Here is a 19,591-nt window from a genome sequence, read left to right as displayed (position 1 = left end):
ATGTGAGAGGCTTAATACCAAGCCTCATTGGGCTTTAAGAAGAGAAAGGAAAGCATTTAATCACTTGCTAGGAAAGTAAACATAGACTTTCAGGCTAAACCTAGATATAGAATTAGTAAGCACCTGACTGGTACAATCTACAGTTGCTTTGTATGCCAGATGAGCAAAACCACCATTAAAAAGCAGACTGACAGCCAAGCATAGTGGCACATACCTATAATCCCAGTGATTTGGGAGGCTGAGGAAGGAAGATTGCAAGTTCAAGACCAGCCCCAGCAATTTAGTGAGCTCCCAAATAACTAAACAAGACCCTATCTCAAAAGAAAACATAAAAAACTGGTGATATAGTTCAGTGGCAAAGCACAATCTTTGCCATTCCCTGGTACCAAAAAAAAAAGAAAAAGAAAAAGAAAAAGAAAAAGAAAACAGACTGAGCTGAACTCCTTGGCATGTGCCTGCAATTACAGCTACTTGGGAGACTGAGGCAGGAACATGGTTTCAAGTCAGGAGTTGTAAATTAGAGCAATACAGTGAGACCTTGCCTCCAAAAATTAAAAAACAAACATAAAAACCCAACCAACAAACCAAACAAAACCACAGCTCCATCCTAAATGCACAAAGAAGCAAACATGGATGGTATCAACATGGATATTGGCAGTCAGTTCAAAGAATGGCTGTCTGATTCCAGAAAATAACCATTTCTGAGAAGCAGCACTTATTCCTCAGTGCCTTTTAAATCAAGAAAATATACAAATGATGATGTACTTTATGTGCCCAGGGATTTAAAAAACAAAAACAAAAAACAAACTATGTAAGCCAGGTGCAGTGGCACATATTTATAATCCTAGAAACTGGGGAGTCTGAGGCAGGAAGACTTTAAGTTCGAGACCAGCCTCAGCAACTTAGCAGGGCCTTAAGCAACTCAGTGAGATACTGTCTCAAAATAAAAAATAAAAAGAGCTGGGGATATGGCTCAGTGGTTAAATGCCCCTAGGATCAATCCCCTGGTATGGAAGGGGGAATAAAAAAAGACTAAAAAAGTTGGGACTCAGGGATGGAGTTGTGGCTCAGCAGTAGAGTGCTCACCTAGCACGTGTGAGGCCCTGGGTTCAATCCTCAGCACCATATATAAATAAATAAAATAAACATATTGTGTTCAACTATAACAACAACAACAACAATATATATATATATATAATAGATATAGATAGATAGATATATAGATATATGGAAATTTGGGACTCAGGGTGTAGTTCAACGGTAGAGTACATGCTCAGCATGCATAAGGCTCTTAGTTTACTCTCTAGCACAAATAAATAAGTAAATAAATAAGTAAAAATGAAAGAAAAGGGGGAAATTGGTATACCTGCATATTTTCTTGGTTTTACAGCAAATGTGCAAATGACTGAAATAGATTTGTCTGCATGAAAGACTAGTGTGAAAATAAAACAGAAGTCACGGGCCCTGAAAGAGAACTGAAAATTCATACAGAAATAGGAGTGCAGCAAGAAGAAAACTAATGTAGAGAAAACGAAATATGTCTAAAGGAATGTAACTTGACAGAATCTGCATAAACAGCTTTGGAAATCTAGCCAAAAGATTTCTGTGGAAAGGAATACCTTTTATAATCACAAACTATTTAACCAGGGAGTCTCAAAGCAGCCAAGAATTTTGACCATACATCCACATCGCTGCCAAAACCATAATCAAAGAAGGGAAGCTAAGCTGGGCACAGTGGCAGATGCCTGTAATCCCAGCAACTCAGGAGGATGAAGCAGGAGCATCGGGCAGCATGGGCAACTCAGTGAGATCCTGCCTCAAAATAAGAAATTAAACGGGCTAGGAATGTAGCTTGGTGGTAAGAGTGCTCCTGGGTTCAATCCTCAGTACTGTGCACATGTGCACACACAAAAAGAGAGGCTTTCAGGTCAAGTGTCCTTATTTGATGAGCAGATCTGAGGGCCTGCAGAGGCAAGATGACTAAGACCAATGGTTGTGGTCTCAAAAAAAACTTTGGAGGAAAGGGAGACACATCCTCCAGACTCCGATGGGGACATTTAACTGATGATTCTTTCAAAGTTGGTAGACTTGATGACGCAGATGGTTAACTCTATTACATATGTCTTTTAAATAGTTCACAAACAGTTGATGGAACAGAAATTAGTATGCGCCAATCAAAGAGAATAGAATCTAACCATAGTCTGCAGGGGATGTATTCCAAGACTTCCAGTGGATACCTGAAATCTAGGGCAGCACTGAATCCTATAGACACTTATGCTTTATCTTTTTCTTTTCTTCTTCTTTTTTTTTTTTTTGTACTAGGAATTAAACTCAGGGAGCTTAACCATGAGCCACATCTCCAGCCCTTTAAAAATTTTTTTAAAAGTTTGAGACAGGGTCTTGCTAAATTGCTGAGAGGATTGGAATTCACAATCCCTCTGCCTCAGCTTCCCAAGCCACTGGGATTATAGGCATGTGTCAATGCATCTGGCAGACGCTATGCTTTTTCCTACATAGACAAATCTATAACAATTATGACAACATATTGTATTAAAAGTTTTCTAAACATCATGTTTCTTTCAAAATATCTTATTGTGCCAGATATAGCAGCACACACCTGTAATTTCAGCTACTTGGAAAACTGAGGCAGGAGGATCAATCACAAATTTAAGGCCAGCCTGCACAATTCAATGAGATTCTGTTTCAAAATAAAAAGGACTGAGGTTGTAGCACAGAGGTAGAGTGCTTGTCTAGAATGCAAAAGGCCTATTTCAATCACCAGTACTGCCCCCACCCCCCAAAAAAGTAGCAGGGCCTGGTGGTGCACATCTATAATCCAGTGGCTCAGAAGGCTGAGACAGGAGGATTACAAATTCAAAGCCAGCCTCAGCAACTTAATGAGATCCTGTCTCAAAGTAAAAAATAAAAAGAACTGGGGAGGACTGGGATTGTGGCTCAGTGGTTAAGCTCCTGGTTCAATCTCCAGTAACCCCCTATCCCAAAGGCATGCTTGCTTTGTAACACAAAAGATCATAGCCATATATAGTGGGACACAACTATAATTCCAGTGACTTGGGAGGCTGGAGCAGGAGGATCACAAAGCTAGCCTGGGGAACTCTGTGAGACACTGTATCAAAATCAAAAATAAAAAGGGCTAAAAATGTAATTCAGGGGTAGAGGGCTTCTAGTTTGAATCCCTACCAAAATAAAAAAATAAAAAAATAAAAACGAACACATAAACAACTGTAGAAGGCAAACAGCATGGGAAACACCACTCTAAGTGAAATCCAGACAAATTTGCAACTGGGGATGCAACTGATTGAGATCTCTATGCTTAAATTTGGTGTGACCTAAGGAGAGGAATATGCGACTCTGTGGAAGACCCCACAAGATTCAGGGTTCTGTTAAATGAGCAAAGGCACTTCATAAGGATAAGGATTGAAAATTACAGGCCCAGAAACCAAGTGGCTAAAAGAGAGCAATTTTAGACATGATTGCATCTGCTAGACATGGCTGAGTGGGCGAAATATGACAATGCACACAGTGACTATTAAGTAGTGCTAGAAAAAGGATGTACAGTCCCAGGAGACAAGGGAGGGAAATGGTGGGATCTGTTCTCAACTCAGAGAAGGGAGTTTCAGAACCAGCGCATGCACTGGAGATGCTGGGCAGTCTGGCCCAGAAGCCTGGTGCTTCACTGGATCTCAAGGCCCTGAAACCACTGCTGGTCTCTGACAGGCCAGGCACTCCTTGCCAAACCTGATGCCTTAAGCAGATCTCTGGCCTCACTACCCACCCACTCAGGCCTGCTCAAATGTCACTCCTACAAATACAGACTCCCTCACTACTATTACCAAAATTAGCAGCTCCACTTCAACTTCATCCCTTCTCCTGTCCATATTTCATAGTTCTTCCATAACTGCCTAACTTTTTTACTACAAATATAATTTGTCTCCTTCTCTAAAACATAAGCTTCTATAGGTAGGTATTGTTTTAGTCATCACTGATCCCTAGTACCTGAAATGGAGCTTGGCACCTGGAGAGAGCTTAACAAATATCTGCTGACTGAAAACAAATAAACTTCACTAAAATAATAACGATATATTGTCTTGGCATGAAACGTGGTGATTATTATGCCTGAGTGTGAGCTCAGTTTTGTTAGTAACTTGCATGGCCTTCAGCAAATCACTTCACTTTTCTGGGCCCAGACCACCTCACTCTGAAACAAGGAAGTTGATCAAGTGAGGACTAATGTTGTCTTCTAACTTTTCACAGTGTGCAAAAGAAAGATATGATCTCCTGAACACAACTTGTTAGTAGCTAAGAGACAGCTCAAATCTACCTCAGATCAATACATTTAAAAATCTGAGTTGAGCCAATGTGGTGGTACATGCCAGAAATCCCAATGACTTGGGAAGCTGAGGCAGGAGGATCACAAATTCAAGGTGGGCCTTGGCAAACTTAGTGAGACCCTATCTCAAAATAAAAAGGGCTAGGGATGTAGCTCAGTGGTCAAACACCACTGGTCTGAAACCCCAGCACTTGGGGGCGAAAAATCTAAGTTAATTATTTTCAGGGAGGTTCTCTTTTAATCAGAATGGAACTGGATAAACAGCAAAAGGGACACAGGGTTCTGACGGGAGCACAGTATTGCTATGAGCAGAAACAAGTTCACAGCCATAAATTTCCCCCATTCTTTGAAGCACCAGAATGTCACACAAGTAAACTTGAGGGTGGGTGGCATCTTCAGAGGATGGGTTTAATGGGTAGTGGGAAAGAAATAACCAACGGGTAGAGGGAAAGCAGGTGCCCTGCGATCCACCCACAACCCCTCGCTGAGCAACTGGTCCTGGAATCCAGATTCCCTATTTCGCCTCCTCACAGGATCTCAAAAGCCCAAGCCAGGCTCCAGGACTGACCTTCCCGCATGACACCTGGAACTACCAATTGGGACCCAAGACCCTCCAAACACTCTGAGTACCCAGACTTCCAGGTCCGGGAGGAAGGGGTGGATGCCCTCCCAGGTTTCTTGAGACCAGTCTTTGACTTCCCAGGGAATGCCTGAACTGTCAGCCTCCACTCTTCCCGACCCCAAGTCATTTCAGATGGGATCATTCTGGATTGATGCTTCGGGGCTGAGCCCTGAGGAGTTGGAAGTTTAACGACCCAGAGATTAATCTAGGATGTCCCCACTGCCACCAACTAGTGGTATCCTCCTGAAAACCTGACGATCTTGGGACCCTGTTGCTCCTAAGGAAGCAACTTTCCGAGTACCCAGAGTAGGAGCAGGCGGCTCCTGAAGCCCCGTCTGTCAGAAGAAACGAAAAATAAGGTGAAGGTGAGAGCCTCGGGTTCCCGAAAGGCTAGCGGCTTTCGGAGTCGGGTAAGGGCCCTGCTGCTCTTGCGGAGGTGGCGCCCCCAGGTCCCCGACAAGCGGTCTCTGCCTGCCAGATCGCGGCTAGTCAGCCAGCGAACCGCAAAGAGCCCGCGCCTCCCCCCTCGCGGCCCGGCCCGCGCTCACCGCCTTCTCCAGGTGACTGCGCGCCTGCTCGCTGTTCTTGGTGTGGTGATAGAGCACAGAGCCTAGTTGCAGGTGCGTGCGGGCCTCGATACGCTGCGGCGGCTTGAAGGGAAACACGGCCTGTAGGCAGTGCACGCACAGGCGGATCTTGGGTGGACTGGAAGTGCGGAAGTGCTCAGCGAAGCCCAGAAGCGCCAGATACCAAGACTCGGCCGCTTCAGCCTGCGCTGCCTGAGCCGCCGCCGCTTGTGCTGCCGCTGCCGCCTGAGCCGCCATTTTGGCCTCTACAACAACAAGCCTCCTCCACAGGGAGGCGGAAGCAGGCGTACGGGGCGGGGCTGGGCGCTACTTGAGGAACTCGCGAGAGCTGCATTACAAGGCATCCTGGAACATGTAGTTTATATTTAAGGTGGTCGCGGCTCAAGGAAACGTGAGGGCGGGGCGAAGCCCCCGGGTCATCGGAATTGAGACTTCGACTTCTCTTTTAGGCTAAAGCTTGAGTTCCTGCGGGAAAGACAGTAAGCGTCCTTGAAATGATAGTGCTTGCCTGGCCGGAGCGGACTACAACTCCCATCAGGCCATGCGCAATATAACAAGCCCCCCCAGGTGGCGCCCGAGCATTGTGGGATTGGATGAGTCTCAAGATGGACAACCGGGATGTTGCAGGTAACAGCCCCCGCCTCCCCTCAGGCGCCTGCTTGGGTCCTCTGGGCTGCGTGTCGCTGCTTCACCCTCCCGTCGGTCCTGTTCTTATCCGTGGACCCCTTGCCTCAGTTTCTGGGCAGCCCACAGTGGAGCCTTCTGCATCTCCTTCGTCTCCTGAGACCCCAGACCCAGCTTGCTATCCGCCCCGTATGGTTTGCTGAGGACGCCCGGTTTTCCATAAAGGCTTTCACCGGGGTCAACTCTTCTCCAGTTTTTTGAAATTACCGCCCTCAAAGCTGAAACAGAGGCAACCTTGGGCTGTCCTGAACCTCTCTTTTCGTAGCAGCTGCCGTCTGGCTTGTGTCCCTTTTTCTGGAAAAACTGCTTTTTCGAACCGCTTTGGGGCTCCCATTATACACTTTCCCATGTGTTTTTGAATCCCACTTTCCTCCAAGTCTTGCTCTTACTACTTCCCTAGGATGAGATGATGCAGTCATCCATTCAGCAAACGCTATGTGCTTACAGTGTGCCAGGCACTGAGCTAGGCACTGAGGGTGCATAGGGGACCAAAACAAGGCTCTTCCTTCCTTAAGGTTATTTTGTACTGGGATCAGTAGCACCAAGTAGCAAACATATACAAAGAATTAATTGTGGTGAAGTGAGGTGGGATTTGGAGCCTATTGATGTTGAGTGGTCAGGGAAGGCAGAAGACATTTGTGATGAGAAGATGCTAGCTATGGAAAGACCTGGAGGGCAGACCTTTCCTCCACAGATGTGACACAGCCAGTGTAAAGGCCCTGGGGTGACCAGGCTTATTTTTTTGAAGAACGTCAAGAATGACATGGATGTGGGCAGGGGAGCCATCTCTGTCAGGGACAGAAAACCAACTTCAAAAATTTGGATTTTAATCCAAGTCCCACTAGTGTATCTTTGGGGTGGCTTCTCTATCTCCACAGCTATCACACTAGTCCCAAGAGCATCATCCTTGCTTGAAGCTAGTGAGCTTCTTTGTTCCCCTTCTGTCTATATTCTCTTAGAGTGACCACCCAGCCACCAGGATGGTTTTAAAAATGAAAATATCCATTGGAACTGGTTATGGTGACACATTCCTGTAATCCCAGTTACTTGGGTGGCTGAGACATGACGATCTCTAGTTCAAGGCCAGCCTAGGCAACTTAGTGAAACCCTAACAGGCATTTAATTCAGAGATAGAGTATCTTGCCTATCATGTGGGAGGCTTAGGTTCAATGTCTAATACTGCTAAATAAATAAGAGACCTTGTCTTTACAACAACAACAAAAACCCCATTGGATCTTTTAATTTTAGATCTTTCATTTACTGCTTTGTCACTTCTTAAAGTAAAATGCAGAATCTCTTACCGTGTCCCACTTCTGCCCATCCCCAGAGCAGTCTGCTCTGGTCACATTAGACCCTGCTGATCCTGGAATGCACCAAGCTTCTTTCTACCTTAGGCTTTTTGCATCCGCTCCATCCTCTGTCCATATCCCTCTCCATTTGGCTTTTCATATTGCTGACTTCTTATACTCTAATTTCAGTTTAAATGCTCTCTCTTCTAATGGTTATTTTTGAACTGCACTATTTGCATAGGCACTCTTCTGTTTCTCTCTCATGCATTCTTTTATTAATTTCCATCAGAGCTCTTGTTATAATTCACAGTTACTTTCTTTTGTTATGAGTCTATTGTTCCCTATAGTGAGAGGTGAGTCCCACATCTTCAGAGGCCCTGTCTCTTGTTTAGCACCCTTTATGGTAACAACTACGTAACATTTTCTCTGAAAATATTCACTGGGTGAATGAATGAATGAGTGTATTAGGCTTTATAAACCTAAGTTGCTTTCTGACCTTTCACAGCCATTGGGGATCTGATATTTTTCACAGCCAAAGGTGATTTTTGATCTGCTTTTTCCTTCCCAGGAAAGGCTAACCGATGGTTTGGGGTTGCTCCCCCCAAGTCTGGAAAGATGAACATGAACATTCTTCACCAGGAAGAGCTCATTGCTCAGAAGAAACGGGAGATCGAAGCCAAAATGGAACAGAAAGCCAAGCAGAATCAGGTGTCCAGCCCTCAACCCCCACATCCTGGAGAGTAAGTGCCTGGGACCTGGAGTTCTTAGAGGCTCATCAGCAGAGGAGTTTACTTGTGAGAGCAGTCAGTGTGTGCCTGTCCTGGCCATGGCTTGACACAATCCAAGGAATGACACAGATGCTCTTGGAAGGCTCACTGTGGCAGAAGAGAAATGATGATTGTGTAGGAGCCTGGAGGACAGCCTGCTAACTTGTGCATTAGCAGTTATATACTGCCAACAAGCTGCTGGGCAGGAGCCAGGGTTGTAGCACAGTCCTTGTGGGGCTCCCAGTCTGCTAACTAAGAGGGTGCCAGTCCCACTCCAGAGCTGCTGAAGGATAACACATGGACACTGTGTTCCCAGACATAGCAGCCACCATAGGGACACAGAAAGACTTTGCATTTTGAAGGCCTAGGTGTAGCTGGTCTATTGAGGAAGCAGAAAGCCTGGTAGAGGGCAAGAAGGGGAAAGAGCCCCTGAATGCTAGGGCAGTCCAAATTGTTTGCACTAAAGGGCTGTCACAGGGCAGGACAGGTTGCTTAGGCAGAGTTTCTATCTACCTGTCCTGAAAAACACTAATGGCACCCAGAAGATTTTGTTTTCATTTTATACCAGTCATGCACAGATACCATGGCTTTGCACATGCTGGGCAAGCACTCTACCCCTGAGACACACTTTAGCCTGCACCAAAGGGTTTTGAGCAAGGGATGGGAGTGTGATCAAAATAATGAGATCCAAGAATTTCAGGCCAAAGGTGAATAAGCAAGAGAGGCAAGCACCTTCCTCTGGGCTCTGAATTGTGGGATATGTTAACCACCCAGCTCCCACCTTTTCTAGGAATCTGTGACTTTCTGGTTGAGGGCAGGGCTGGCCTGGCATAGCTCCAAGACACTGAGGAACATGAACATGTTGAGTAACTACTTGTGGGCCCTTCCCCTGAATTAAGGGATGACTTGTACCAAGATAGGAACAACATGTAAGGTTGCCTCCCAGAAGTTTTCTAGGATTGGGCAGCTGATGAGGACATCCAGGTGAGTAGGTACATAGCACAGGAAGCTTTTGAAATAAGGTTGTTTTCTTTTTGTAAACGAGTAGTACACCAAAGTTTAGAATTTATTTACTTATTTATTTAAAAAATTTTTTTGTAGTTATAGATGGACAGAATGCCTTTATTTTATTTGCTTATTTTTATGTGGTGCTGAGGATCAAACCCAGTGCCTCATGCATGCTAGGCAGGCACTCTACTGCTGAGCTACAGCCCCAGCCCCAAAGTTTAGAATTTATAACTGAAGAAATAAAAATCTTCGGGGCTGGGATTGTGGCTTAGTGGTAGAGCGCTCGCCTGGCACATGCAAAGTTCTGGGTTCAATCCTGGGTTTGATCCTCAGCACCACATAAAAATAAATAAATAAAATAAAGGTATTAGAAAAAAAAATCTTCAAGTTACCCCAAGATAGCAATTTGGATTTGTTTCCTTCTTGTGTCTTTGCTTTGTTTCATGAAGTTATCAGTTTTACGTTCTGCTTTCCTTCCACTTAAAATTTTTTTTTATTATGGTAAAATACATGTGCATGAAATTTGCTACAGTAGGGCTGGGGAGGGTAAAGCCCTGGGTTCAATCCCAACATCAAAAAAATAAAAATTATTATCATCATTTTTTTTTTTAAGAGAGAGGAGAGAGAGAGAGAGAGAGAGAAATTTTTTTTAACATTTATTTCTTTTAGTTATTGGCGGACACAACATCCCTGTTTGTATGTGGTGCTGAGGATCGAACCCGGGCTGCACGCATGCCAGGCAAGCGCGCTACCGCTTGAGCCACATCCCCAGCCCATTATCATCATTTTTGATCCCTCAGTTCAGGCTATTAAATGTATTCACAAGCTGGGGATGTAACTCAGTGGTGAGTGCTTGTCTAGCATACACAAGACCTGGGTTCCATCCCTAGAAAAATAAAAACAAAAAATGCATGGGGAAAACTGTGTGAGTACTGAAACACAGAGACATTTCTTGTCATATTCCCTGAACAATAGATTATGACAGTATTTATGTAGCATTTTAATGGTATTAGCTGTTATACGTCATCTAGAGAAGGTTTAAAGTATTAGGGAGGGTGTGCATAGATTCTGTATAAACACTAAGCCATTTTATATAAGAGATTGAATATCCATGGATTTTGGTATCTATGGGGGTCCTGGAGCCAGTCATGCACAGATACCAAGGGACAGTTGTATCCCCTGCTATTTGTTCATTACCAATAATTTTCAAGTGGGAGTCATTTGATTGCTCTTTGAAACTCAGAGAGCGCCCCATCCCACCCCCCCTTTTTTTTTTTTTTTTTAAACTTAGGGGTGTTTGACCACAGAGCTACATCCCCGGGCCTATTTTGTATTTTATTTAGAGACAGGGGCTCACTTAGTTGCTTAGGGTCTCAATAAGTTGCTGAGGCTGGATTTGAACTCATGATCCTCCTAAGCCCCTGGGATTATAGGTATGTGCCACCACGCCCAGCTCCCTCCTTCATCTTTTTTTCTTTTTAATTGTTTATGGACTTTTAATTTTATTATTTGTATGTGGTGAGAATCGAACCCAGTGCCTCACACATGCTAGGCAAGCATGTTTCCACTGAGCCACAACCCCTCCCCTCCCCTTTTAAATTTCATTTTGAGACACGGTGTCACTAAGTTACTCAGTCTGGGCTCAAACTTGGAATCCTCCTGCCTCAGCCAGTCACAGGCATTTGACATTGTGCTTAGCTGTTTTTCATTGTATTCAGTCCTTCCTTACTATCCAAAGGGAGGTGCACATAGTGTGGGGGAGGAGAGGTCAGGAGCTGATGGGTCTCTAAAAGGCTCCTCTTATTTAATGTTGAAACTGACTTGTTAGCAAAATCTCTTTCACAGAAAAGAATGTTTACTGCCTTTCTTCGTCTTTTTGTTTTTTGTTTTTTTTTTTTTAAACTTTAAAGATAACTCATATGTGGTGGGAAATAGTCAAGTGTGGCGGCATGTATCTGTAATTCCAGCAACTCAGGAGGCTGAGGCAGGAGGATGGCAAATTCAAGGCCAGCCCCAACAATTGAGTGAGGTCCTAGTAACTTAAAGAGACCTTGTCTCAAAAAGAAGAAAAAGGACTAGGGATGTAGCTCAGTGATAAATCAATCCTAGGTTCAATCCCTACTACCAAAAAAAAAAAAAAAAGAGGAGGGAAATAAGGAAAAGCCAGAGTCCTCCCTTCTCCTCTTCCTCCTCTACTTATTTATTTATTTATTTTTGATATGGGAGTATCACTGTGTTGTCCATACTGGTAACAAACTTATGAGCTCAAGTGATCTTTCCAGCTCAGCCCCCCAAATAGCTGGGACTGTAGGCATATGCCATCATTTCTGGCCCCCAAATCACTCATAGTGCTGCTACCCAGAGGAAAGTGGTAGTTTCATTTTGATGTTTTCTAACAATTTTTTGTTTTTGCAGTGCTGGGGATGGAACCCAGGGCTTCCTGCATGTTAAGTACATGCTCTGCCTCTGAGTTGTACCCCTGCCCCTGATGGTATTATTTATTTACTTATTTTTTTGAGGTAGGATTGCCTTGAACTCCTGGGCTCAAGTGATTCTGATGCCTCAGTCTCCTGAGTAGCTAGGACTATAGGTGTGCATCACCATACTCTGCAAAAAAAAAAAAAAAAAAAAAGGCAGGGAAGGAGTAAAAATAATAAAAATACAAAATATCCCTGTAATTCTACAAAGAGATTGTTTTGGACTTTTCCTGTGAACATGTGACACCCACAGAAACATTTGCTGGAGCTTGCATGGGTAAACACACACAGGCCCTAGCTGGGAGAACTCTATAAAGCCTGGCCAAGGAGGCAGACTGTGAGTCAATAAGATTCCAGGTAACTAACAACAAGTGGGATAGGTACTGTGTAGGAAAACAGGAACCATCTTGATGGGGCCCATTTGGACCTAGGGCATTGACACTAGGGCAGAGATAACCTGATGATAGGCAGTGTTACTCTCACTAGAACAAGCCTGTTCCCAGCTTATTATACTAAAACCTGTTCTGTACTCAGCAGTCCCTCCGCACCCTGATCCTTCCTCTTTGTCTCACCCTCTTTGTTCTCTGTCTTGGTTTTAGAATTGCAAATGCACACAACTCTTCCTGCATTTCCAACAAGTTCGCAAACGATGGCAGCTTCTTGCAGCAGTTTCTGAAATTGCAGAAGGCACAGACTAGCACGGGTAAGTGCAGCCAACCCCTTCCTTTATGCTTCTCTCCAGCCTCCTGCTGGGATCCCCTGGCACATCAGAAGTAAAAGGTCCAACCTTAGGTGTGTCCCTTTCATGAACTCATGAGTGCCCTTATTCTTCCCATCCCATACCATATGCTAAATGACAAGCACAAACTTGTCCTTATGGTGCCTATCCCATAAAAGAGGGGCAGACTAGCCAGGTTTCCATCCAGTAGGATTAGGGTCATGATCAAGCATGTCCCAGGGCTCTGGAACCCTGGGACAGGTGAGGATGATTCCGGGCGAGAGGGCAGGGTATGGGAGAGATATTCCCAAGCTGTATAAGCCCAAGCCCACCAGTGGTGAGTGGGCCTTTTACAGACAGAGTGTGCACCTTCACCAGGCTGCCTGAGACACCTGAGTTGTGCAGATCTTGGGTCCTGTTGCAGCTGAAATGCAGGGTGGACAGGCAGCCTGGAGGGTCCCCCTAATGATTATCACAGGGGCACTGGTGTTTATTGAACATCACCTCTATACGGGAAATTTAGATTATGCCCAATCTTTTACTTAACCATTGTAAGAGCCTGTAGCAGTTTTCTCTTTGAGAGACCTTTGATAGTATTGTTTTCTCTCCACCCAAAACTCATAGCTTTAACATTATTATTTATATTTCAATCTTTTTATTTAATAATGAAAAACACTATAGGAAGTTAAACTTTTCTCATCCCTACCTGTTACAGGAGCCCACTACCCACAAATTCTTGTTTGTTCTGACAGTTCCTTTTATCATTCTGTCACTCCAGTACATGATGTTATTTTAGAGCTTTGACCCTTTACCCAAACAATAACACATTGTTTTATTTTGAGACAGGGTCTCTCACCTGACTGGCCTTGAACTTGCTTGAACTTGGGATCCTCCCACCTCAGCTTCCTGAGTAGCTGGAGTTATGGGCACATGCCAACATGCCGGCCGTGCCTTTCTTTTTAATGCAACATGATTCTTTCCCTTTTTTTGGTACTAGGGATTGAACCCAGGGTCCTTTACCAGTGACATACATCCCCAGCCCCCCCCCCTTTTTTTTTTGAGACAGGGTCTCACTGAGTTGCTAAGAATGGCCTTTAATTTGCAATTCTCCTGCTTCGGCTTCCCAAGTCTCTGGGATTACAGATGTGCACCACTGCACATCTTTATTTTTAGATAAAATAACATGATTATTTTTAGATCTAGACAGTACATACAAATCTCTCTTGACTGTTGTAAGCAGCATGTATCTGGTCACCTTTCAGCTTTACACTGGAGAAACTGAGGCTTAGAAGGGCTCAAACAGGTATAGTGGTACACACCTGTAATTCCATGACTAAGGAGGCTGAGGCAGAAGGGTCACAAATTCATGGCCAGCCTGGGAAACTTATTGAGAACCTGTCTCAAGATAAAATAAAAAGGGCTAGGGGTGTGGCTCAGTGGTAGAGCACTTGCCTAGCATGCAAAAGGCCCTGGTTTCATCACCAGTACTATAAGAAAAGGAAAGAAAGGTAAGGCCCAATGTATGGAGCCAGCCTGTGCTAGCCCTAGCGGGGCCCTAGTCTTCTGCCATCAGGGTAGGGGTCTGCCCTTCACAATGCTTTTTCTCCATTGAAGTCCCGGGACTCTTGTGTGAATCCATAAGATGCCCCACCTTACACCTGGCTATAAGCCTTGCTACACATGTGTGTCTTAGAGTAACTGGGGGTTCGGTTACAGAAGCCATCTGTAGGCCTTCTGGGCTGTGCCCCAGTGCATTTCCAGTGTCTCCCTATTAGGTGGTAACCCATTTGAGAGGAATGGAACCTCTGTCCATAGGTTGGGCAGCCACTTGGCTCACAGGATGCAGTGGGGCATGCCAGGTGTGAGAATCACCTCCCATCAGGAGCTCACTTGAATCTATGGTTATGCAGTTTACTGCCCAGAGCTCATTGTTACTCTAGTCTTTGCTGGTGAAACTGCTGACTTTTGTCAGGTATCCTAGGGGATGACTGAGAATAAGTCAATCCAAGGCAAAATTGGTCCACAGAGAGGAGAGATAGGTTGTTGAGTCCTTTACCTGTAGGGTCTTAGGCCAAGAGTACCTAATTAGGCCAGCTGCAGGCATCCAGCCTCTCCTCTGGCCTTGGGGGCTTAAATCTTATCCAGAAATGCTGATCTGTCCCCTGGCTTTAAGTGTAGCTTAATCAAGGGATTTCCAGCCAGACTGCCATCTCCAGAGCCACAGGCTTATCCTCTTCTGGTTGAGGAATCCCTACGAGTCATTTGTCCCTGGCCTCTGTCCTTATCTGTAAAAACACGGTGGCCTCTCTGTGTACCTCCAAACCTAACCTCCCCAGTACTGAAAGCTGAGGACCAGCCCCTGGGGGCCCACAGCACTCTGGTTAGATGGGAAATGGGGAGATATACATCGCAGACCTCCAGCTTGTATCTTCTTCTTTCCATTCTAAGACCCGCCCCCCACCACGACCAGCGCTCCTCCCAGCACACCCACCCCCAGCGCCGGGAAGAGGCCCCTCCTGCTCAGCAAGCGTTCAGGCCTGGGACTAGGCAGCCCACTTGGCCAGGTGAAGAACTACTCACATGCTAAGCAGCTCCCTGTGGCACACCGGCCAAGTGTCTTCCAGTCTCCTGATGAGGAGGAGGAGGAGGACTACGAGCAGTGGCTGGAGATCAAAGGTAAGTTGTGGGAGCTGCCCCCTCCTTCCTCTGACCCATCCACAGTTCCCCCAGTGGATTTGTGGTCTATGGGGTAAGCACAGCTAGAGAAATGGGGTGCTTGGGGCTTTGATTAGTGGCTGTCAGGCTTCTGGACTGAGCTGCAAGCCAGAGTGGGACCCTTTGGGATGAGCAGAGCAAAGAAGGGTATGGGGAGGATTCTCAGGAGCAGCCTCTGGAGTTTCCTGGGCACCAGAGGATGGGCTTCTACCCGGGCACAGTGGGAACCTTCACGGCCTATCATAGCAGGGTTCACTGGAGATGGGTGTCCTGTGTCCCTTCACATCTTGTACAAGGGGTGGAACTTCCAAGTCTTCCTAGCTTGGGCAAACACTTCCCTGAGCCCTTGAAGCCCAGAAGGGCTGCTACTTATTGTGAGTTATCTGTCCCCACCAATTTGGGCCCAAGGCATGAGTGCATAGTTTGAAGGGTGCTGCCTCCTGCCTCGGAGAAGGATGGTCCTTGTTCTCAGCTGAGCTAGTCCAGGCCACAAGGTATAGGAGGGCTGAGGATGGCCATGGCAGCACTCCCAGTGAGTCCAACCTCATCCGCATTCAGAATGAGGCCCTGTGACATCTGAGCCACAAAGGGCTGGGTATCAAGGTCATATCACCCTGAAAGTGAGCACAGACTAAAGTGACTGTATAGTTGTGCCATAACAACCTCCAGGCGCCTTGCTGTGAACAAGGTTGCTGGCTTCAGGCCTGAGTGTCTTGAGTAGATCAGTAACCAGCCTTGCCCCCTGACCCATCAGTCAGAATGTCAGCTGGGGAGGGTACATTTTCTTAGGTGATCTGGCAGCTCCAGTGGTGACCTCTTGGTAACTGATGCTTTCCAAGGGGCATGGGGCATCTCACAGCCCTTAAATCCTATTTTGGACACCTGTTGGCATGATCTCAGGAACATACCTGCTTCTATAAACAGTAAACAGGTGTGGGGTGGGTTCTTGCTGAGCACATGGGAGGAGGGTGAGGATAGGATAAAAGTCAGGCACAGAATGCCCCTGTAACCTCACAGGACCCTATTCAGACTATAGATGTCCCTACCCTTCACTTCATGTTTCCTGACAGCCCAAGCATCTAGGGGAATAAGGTTAGTCAGTGGTGCCGCCCCTAGCTCAGTTGCTGAGTACTGGCTGAGAGCAAGAAATTTCTGTTGTAAGTCTCATAGAAGGGACATGATGCATGTAGTGTCTGACAGATTCAGCAACAGACCAGCAAGAAGTGCAAAAGCAGGTTCTGTATGGCTCAAATGGGGAGGCTAATTCATATATAAAAATATATTTTTATAGCTCTGTTCACTGAAAAGGCCCCAAGATAATGATTAAGCCCGCTGCAGTGGGCGTCCCTAGCGCCCAGATGGTGGTCTGGAAGCACAGTTTCTCACTAACGGAAACCAGAACTTCTCGGAGAGATGACTGGCTCTAGGTCTGGGCAGGAAGTGTATGAGATGATCCTGGAACGCCCTGTCCCGGCAGATGGCAAGGAGGCCCTCGGAGACTCCTGGGGTCATGTCCAAAGCTCTCAGGAGCCAGCTTGAAGAGGCTCCACCGGCCACAGACCTTCTGTGATGACATTAATTGCAATGGATTGAAACCCAACTATGTGTTTAAATCAGAGTTCATAATGATATTTTTAAAAGAGAATTTGTCATCTTTGAAGGATAAAAGGGACCTGATGTATTATACTGAAAACTGGTAAATAAAGAAAAGAATTAAGCATTTCCCCTCTACCAATCCCCTCTGACAAAACCAGGGTGGGGGCCGGATATGTTTCCCAACGGCTCCCTTTCAGCCTGGGGACGGACTTGGCCCATGGGAGGCCCTCACACTTCGCTCCCACCCAGTATGTCTTGCAAAGACTGTTGAGACCAACTGCCCCCTCGCCATAGTGCTTTGTGCATGGACCCGGGATGCCCGACAACCTCCCACATCTCACGCTCTTCTTCCCCCACCCCCTCTGTCGTTGTGGTCTGTAGAGAGAGTGTGCCTATTGACTGTGGGGTGTGTGAGTTGAACCCCAGTACTGACAGCCTCCTTAAAGTTTCACCCCCAGAGGGAGCCGAGACTCGGAAAGTGATAGAGAAATTGGCCCGCTTTGTGGCAGAAGGAGGCCCTGAGTTAGAAAAAGTAGCTATGGAAGACTACAAGGATAACCCAGCATTTGCGTGAGTATCACTGGGGAAGGGGAGGCCATGGCTGTTTTACGTGTGTACTGTGCTGTGTCTCACACATATGTATTTGTAAACTTGCCCTGGTGGCCAAGGCCTAGTGCCTGCTCACATGAGCCAGTTGCCATGCCAAGCACTTTCTAATTCTCACCAGAGGCTGCAGGAGATGCCTACGTGGTGCCAAGACTGACTTTTTGTCCTATTGAAGCCTTTGCTCACCAGCCTGCTTTTGTATGGTAGAAGCTGTACAGGTTCACCCATCCTCAAAGCTCATTTTTCTCTCTTTTGCAAATCTTTTTCTCTCTAGATTTTTACATGATAAGAATAGCAGGGAATTCCTTTACTACAGAAAGAAAGTGGCTGAGATAAGAAAGGAAGCACAAAAGTCACAGGCAACCTCTCAGAAAGGTAAGTGGGTGGAGGGATTAGGAGGTTCTGGCAGGGAGTTCCACAAGATGGAATTGGGGCTCCTGGGGACCACCGTGGTTTGCAGTAGCATTACATGACCCTGATAGCCAAGGCCTGTGCTCTCCCAGGCAGCAGAAGTCACTCTGGAGGAACTGACACCACCCTCCCCACTAGTGCTGTGAGGTCTAGGTGAAGTCTGAGTGCCAAGCCTGGCACTTGGGTTGCGTGGGTGCTCCAAGAGGGTCAAGGTCATGTCCAAGAGCTCAGCTGTGTGCACGTGAGCAGAGCAGAGGGAGCACTTGCTTGCTATTTTAATAAGTGTTAATGAGCTCCAGCTTTGTGTTGGGCAATGAGGACAAATCAAGATTGGTATTAGTGAGGCTAGGGTTGTCCCTCAGTGGTAGAACACTTGTCTCGCATGCATAGGGTTCAATCCTCAGCACCACGTAAATAAATAAAAATAAAAGTATTGTGCCCATCTACACTGAAAAAAAAAGTGTAAAAAAAAAAAAGATTAATATAGTGACAGATACTGAGGGAGGTGGGAGGGGGGACAGAGACGGTGAGATTCTTAGATTCTTGAGTAGATGGGGAAAGGCCAACTGGTCACCAGCTGTAAGGTATAAAATCCCAACCAAGTGGTGGGATGATGGGGATTGACATTTCGGCTGAACATGATCCACAGAATTTCATTCATTGTCATCTGCACCCCTTAGCCCTGACCCTCTCCCCAGGAGAGGAGGGTGAGCCCTCCACTCTACCATGTGACCTGGGGAAAACAACTGGCAGAAACACTAGGGCATGGGCTCCTATCACCTTTGTTACCCTCACATCCTGACCCCTCATTCCTAATTCATGTCCAAGGCCCACTTGACCTATAGGGTGGGAAAGGGAGGTAGGGGAGGGATGGGGGGCTTGAGATACATTGTAAATTAACTCTGGTGTTTGGTCCCAGTGCAGTAATCTGATTCCCATTTGCCTGTTTCTTTTTGTATCATTCCTAAACTAAATCCCACTTGTTGCCTGTGGGGTTCTTAGCAGGAATTAGGCTGTTGGGTGTGGTGAGTTGAGCTCAGTACTGACAGCCTGCTTAAAGTTTCACCCCCAGAGGATGAAGAGGCCAAGAACCTTGCAGAAAAGTTGGCCAGGTTCATAGCAGATGGGGGTCCTGAGGTAGAAACCATTGCTCTCCAGAACAACCGCGAGAACCAGGCATTCAGGTAAGGAGGGGTAACCCTTGCCTTTTCCACCACCCACTACAAATGAGGACACGGGCTCAGCATGCACAGCCTAAGACCTTCTAGGGTCCCACAGCAAGAAACTGGCAAGACTGGAACACTGATCTGGGAGTTTCCCCTCATGGGCATTTTCCAAGCATAAATTGGTCCCTGAAATAGTCTCTGAGGCAGATGCACAGAGGCCTTTGAGGCCTTTGTTTTCTAAGTACCTTATGGAGAAAGCTCTCTTTGTTATAGATGGCAGCTCCTGACTTGGGGCAGGCTGGGCTCTCAAATAGAAATTCACAGAACTGGTTATATTGTGTGTGTTCCTTGTGTCTTTCCTGTGACCAGGAGCCTCAGGATGTAAGGAGTGGGAAACCCCCGCCAGGTCCCATAGAGAGTCATATGACAAGTAGCCTGGCCTTTGGGCTGACCCCATCCACAAGGTGCAGCCCTGAGGGCTTGGTCTGCGTTTACTTGTTCATTCATCCATTGGGCAGGCTAAATACCTGCTCTGAGCTCGGGAAAGCTGTTGGATGGGGTTGGAGGTGGGTGGGACTGTAGGGCAGACTGTCA

The 19,591-nt window shown here is 46.2% G+C and overlaps 2 protein-coding genes across 4 annotated transcripts in view; one reads left to right on the top strand and one right to left on the bottom strand.

Annotated features, from left to right (window-relative positions):
* Positions 1–5,838, bottom strand: part of Mau2 (MAU2 sister chromatid cohesion factor) — a 34,779-nt gene extending 28,941 nt beyond the window's left edge. Inside the window, exon 1 of one of the 3 annotated variants that reach the window (XM_078037911.1) lies at positions 5,522–5,838. In XM_078037911.1, the coding sequence (XP_077894037.1) occupies positions 5,522–5,797 (276 nt within the window). In that variant the 5' untranslated portion in view covers positions 5,798–5,838. The remainder of the gene's footprint in view (positions 1–5,521) is intronic. The other 2 variants (XM_005332955.5, XM_005332954.5) reach the window with 2 other exon arrangements.
* Positions 5,839–5,950: 112 nt separating this feature from the next.
* The window catches only part of Sugp1 (SURP and G-patch domain containing 1), a 30,761-nt gene continuing 17,120 nt past the window's right edge, over positions 5,951–19,591 (top strand). The window contains exons 1-7 of the mRNA XM_005332956.4: positions 5,951–6,187; positions 8,102–8,273; positions 12,385–12,488; positions 14,952–15,179; positions 17,261–17,384; positions 17,695–17,795; positions 18,892–19,015. Coding sequence (XP_005333013.1) covers positions 6,154–6,187; positions 8,102–8,273; positions 12,385–12,488; positions 14,952–15,179; positions 17,261–17,384; positions 17,695–17,795; positions 18,892–19,015 — 887 coding nt within the window. The 5' untranslated portion in view covers positions 5,951–6,153. The remainder of the gene's footprint in view (positions 6,188–8,101; positions 8,274–12,384; positions 12,489–14,951; positions 15,180–17,260; positions 17,385–17,694; positions 17,796–18,891; positions 19,016–19,591) is intronic.

The sequence above is a fragment of the Ictidomys tridecemlineatus genome, chromosome 2 (assembly GCF_052094955.1).
Source record: "Ictidomys tridecemlineatus isolate mIctTri1 chromosome 2, mIctTri1.hap1, whole genome shotgun sequence".
In the NCBI taxonomy this organism is placed as follows: domain Eukaryota; kingdom Metazoa; phylum Chordata; class Mammalia; order Rodentia; family Sciuridae; genus Ictidomys; species Ictidomys tridecemlineatus.
This window is presented reverse-complemented; position numbering and strand designations above follow the sequence as displayed.